The sequence below is a fragment of the Atta cephalotes genome, assembly GCF_000143395.1.
Source record: "Atta cephalotes unplaced genomic scaffold scaffold00002, whole genome shotgun sequence".
In the NCBI taxonomy this organism is placed as follows: Eukaryota; Metazoa; Arthropoda; class Insecta; order Hymenoptera; family Formicidae; genus Atta; species Atta cephalotes.
The window spans coordinates 1,459,781-1,464,172 of record NW_012130066.1 but is presented as its reverse complement, the minus strand read 5'-3'; the positions used below and the strand labels follow the sequence as shown (position 1 = coordinate 1,464,172).

At 41.4% G+C, this 4,392-nt stretch overlaps 1 protein-coding gene across 1 annotated transcript in view; it reads left to right on the top strand.

The window, feature by feature from the left end:
- The window catches only part of LOC105619722 (insulin receptor-like), a 10,389-nt gene extending 7,242 nt beyond the window's left edge, over nucleotides 1-3,147 (top strand). Inside the window, exon 6 of the mRNA XM_012201244.1 lies at nucleotides 91-3,147. Coding sequence (XP_012056634.1) covers nucleotides 91-3,147 — 3,057 coding nt within the window. The remainder of the gene's footprint in view (nucleotides 1-90) is intronic.
- The last annotated feature ends 1,245 nt before the right edge of the window (nucleotides 3,148-4,392 follow it).

Genomic DNA, 4,392 nt, shown 5'->3' with positions numbered 1-4,392 from the left:
TTATATATATATATATATATATATATATATATATATATATCCATATCTTTGTTATTGGTTTTTTCTTTATTTTTTTATTTTGTATTACAGGTAACGAATTGTCGGGTTTGCAAAGGACAGTGCCGTAAAATCGCAAAAGGTGCTATTATACGCCATATTTCAGATGCTCAAAGTTTTCGTGGTATAACGGTAGTGAAGGGGGCTCTGGAATTTCAAATTAGAAATGGTAATCCAAATATAATGAATGAATTGGCGGATGCATTCGGTTTAATCGAGGAGATAACCGAATATTTGAAGATAACGCATTCTTTTCCAATTACATCACTGAACTTCTTCAAAAAGCTGAAAGTGATCAAGGGTGAAAATTTAGACATTAACAATGCGAGTTTCGTGGTTTTGGATAATCCGAATCTCTCCTCTCTCTTCCCGCTATCCCAAAACATAACGATAGAAACCGGCAGGTTGTTCTTTCATTACAATCCCAAGCTCTGTCTCTCCAAAATAGAACAATTCGGTAAAATGGTGAATATCACTAATTTCACAGATCTTGAGGTCCAACCAGAATCAAATGGTGACAAAGTTGCTTGCAATATCGTTAACATAAACATTACGGTGAAAAAGCGAGAGGCAGATCACGTCATTCTGAGTTGGGACAGTTATAAGCCACCAGAAGGCCAACAGCTGCTCAACTATCTGCTAAGTTATATAGAGACCGATAACGAAAATATAACGTACGAGGCGAATGCTTGCGGTAATAACACGTGGCAGATAGTAGATGTTGGTATACCGAGTTGGAATTCAACCGTTTCGAAGTATATCACGAACTTAAAACCATATACCAAGTATGCCGCGTATGTGAAAACATTCACAACAAGGAACAAGAATTCGTCAAGTTCCTTCGTAACTCCAGTAGGTCAGTCGAATATTATCTTTTTCCGAACGAAGAGCGCGATACCTTCGGTGCCGACGAACGTGAGCTCGATCGCAATAAGCGACAGCGAAATTCTACTCAAATGGCGTCCACCGGTGTATTCGAACGGTCCTATAGGCTACTATATGATTTCCAGTACGATTCGATTGGATGATGAGGAACTAATCGCCTCGAGGGATTACTGTGTCGATGCTTTGGTCAATGAAGCAAAGGAGATACACGAAGTGACAATTAAGACGTCGCTGACCATGAATCCTAATTCTTGCTGTTTCAAGGATGCGAAGACTTCTAAGCAATTTGAGATATTCTGCCACAAGAATATGACTATTAGCCATTTATCGCCCGGTTGGAAGGATTACTGCGTTTTTAATGACTACAATTCACCAGAGAGTAAATTTTATGATGTGACGAACAATTTATCCACTTCAATGCAAGAAGGGCAGAAAAGTGCGAGAGACGTTTCGGTTAATGCTGGTAACAGCATCACGAGTAGCCAATTGAATGATGAGATGTACATATACAACGTAAGTGCGCAAAATACTTCATATGTTTTGAAGAACTTGCGCCATTATTCTTTATATACCATCACAATTGCTGCATGTGGTGTCAAAGACAGCGACGCACCAATGTGCTCAACAATTCAATATGCGAACGTCCGAACATTGAAACGGCCAAACGCGGATGATGTTCACAACGTGAAGGTCCATGTGATTAACAATACGATAATCGAAGTCATCTGGGAATCAGTTAAGGATCCAAACGCATTCACTGTCTCATACACCATCGAATACACAAACATGGACGTAAAGGATGCGAAAAAGAGTACCGAATGCAAACCGTACATTGGACACAGGGAAAAATATATTCATCATTACATTAGAAACCTCAGTCCGGGTAGATATAGCCTGAGAATGCGTTCTACGTCGCTAGCGGGTGACGGTTTCTTCACCAATATAATCTACTTCTCAGTCGGTTTATCGGATAACAGTCGAATAATGATGGCAACGCTGTTGACTTTAGCTGTGTTAATCATTACTGTGACTGCGATAATATTCCTTATTAGGAGTCACCAGAAGAAGAGGACACAGGAGCGATTGATAGCCAGTGTGAATCCAGATTATATCGAGACTAAGTATGTCGTTGATAGCTGGGAAGTACCTAGAGAAAACGTTGAGATTCTGGAGGAGCTCGGTTTGGGTAATTTCGGCATGGTGTATCGAGGATACTTGGATGGCACCGGACAAGTAGCTATTAAAACGATCTCTGAAACCGCCAGCCAACGAGAAAAGAACGAGTTCCTGAACGAGGCCTCGGTCATGAAGAACTTTTCGACATGGCATATCATCAAGTTGTTGGGCGTAGTCTCCATGGGCAATCCGCCATTCGTCATCATGGAGCTCATGGAGAATGGCGATCTAAAGACGTACCTGCGTAGGATACGCGACACTCAGATGGTACCGAATGCGTCCAGGATAATGAGAATGGCCGCGGAAATCGCCGACGGTATGGCCTACCTGGAATCAAAGAAATTCGTGCACCGCGATCTGGCCGCCCGCAATTGTATGGTGTCCAAAGACCTGGTCTGCAAGATCGGCGACTTTGGCATGGCGAGAGATATCTATGAGACCGATTACTATAAGATCGGCAAGAAAGGTCTATTGCCGATTCGCTGGATGGCACCAGAGAATCTTTCCGATGGTGTATTCACATCCGATTCGGATGTGTGGTCATTTGGTGTCGTGCTCTACGAGATACTTACTCTCGCCGAGATACCATATCAAGGTTTCTCGAACGAGGAGGTGCTGCATCACGTGTTACGCAAAGGCATGCTGAACATACCGCGGAACTGTCCTGAAACCATACAAAAGCTCATGGAGAAGTGCTTCAAGTGGCGGCCCAGCGAACGCCCGACCTTCATGGAGATTGTTTCTGAGCTGGAACCATTCCTGGGTCAGGACTTTTGCGAGAAGTCGTTTTATCACTCCGACGAGGGCATCGAAATACGTAGCCTCGGCATCAAGAAGGTCTATCACAATGCCGCGCCGATTCGATTTCATTGGGGCCACGAGACCGCGAGATGGGTAAAGGACTTCGAGGACAACGTGACGTTGCTCGATCAGATGAAGGCGGGCACCAGCCGAGGACGGATCTTCAAGAACGGCTTCCAGCACTTCGGTAATGTAACGAACTTCGAGGATGTTCCGCTCGATCGATGAGATTAGTCGGTATACCGTTGAGCGGGAAAACTCAGCGGAATAAGATGTAACTGCTTGAAACCGTCTTTGAGATCATAAAATCCGCGGAAGGACATGTAGATATTAACGACGTACAAACAATACTCAGGGCAATACGCGAGTGATCTGACGAGACTGTCGGACGAAAATATGTAAATGTTACCAAGTCGCTCGCACGCTCGTTCGCTCACTTGCTCGCTCGCTTGTCCGTTCGTTTATTCGTTCGCTGGCGTGGCGACAAGTGTTTCGTGTCCTTCTCTTGTTGCGGATTAAAGTAATCAGATCTTGACGGTGAATAGCAATGCAGAGAGAAAACTTCGCTGCGCGCACCGTTGCGACGGTGTATGGAAAAGATGGTGTTCGTAATAGAAGCTAAGCTATTGAACAATTAGATAAATAAACGTAGACGCGTAGTGTTTCGTAATCGAAAGCCGTGGCTTTATAGATCCGTATTTTTTTTTTTTTTTTTTTTCTTAAATACGCCCGAAGTTCTTTCTGCAATGTATCAACTGTTCATTCCTTTCGGGATTACTTTTCTTTATCTTTTGTACGGGCATATAAGTTAGTCCTGAAGCAACTATTCTCGAATCTTGCTCGAACTTTAATAATATTTACAAAATTACAAGATTGATAAAAATTTAATTTTTTTCACTTTTGATGTTAGACATTCTGATAAAAAAAATTAGAATTTTTCCCTTTTTTTGAGAATTGATAAAAAAAATATCATTAAAAACATTATTTTTAGTTAAGTTTCCGCATTTACTTTTATTATTTAATCGACATAAAAAAATTCAAAATACATATATTTAAAATCATATGACATTAATCATCATATAATATATTGCCAATCTTTTCGGGAAAATTTATAAGAGAACGTCGTTTCGTATTATTTCGAATTCGGGAAATATTGTTTCAGGATCATTCAAGACACACAGCGGAAGAATGATTTCTATAAACCAGAGTTCCTTGTCACATGTGTACACACATCTGTAGCACGATATGTTACAGCGTAATCTCAAGGTTGTAAATAATTAACTTTAACTCGCAGTTCGTATATGGTAAGTTAAAATAGAACTGGATGCAATATACGCCGCGCATAGTCCTATATTACGTAATAATTTATATTGAGAAAGATAGAAGAGAGTGTGTGTGTGTGTGTGTGTGTGTGTGTGTGTGTGTGTGTGTGTGTGTGTGTGTGTGTGTGTGTGTGTGTGTGTGTGTGTGTGT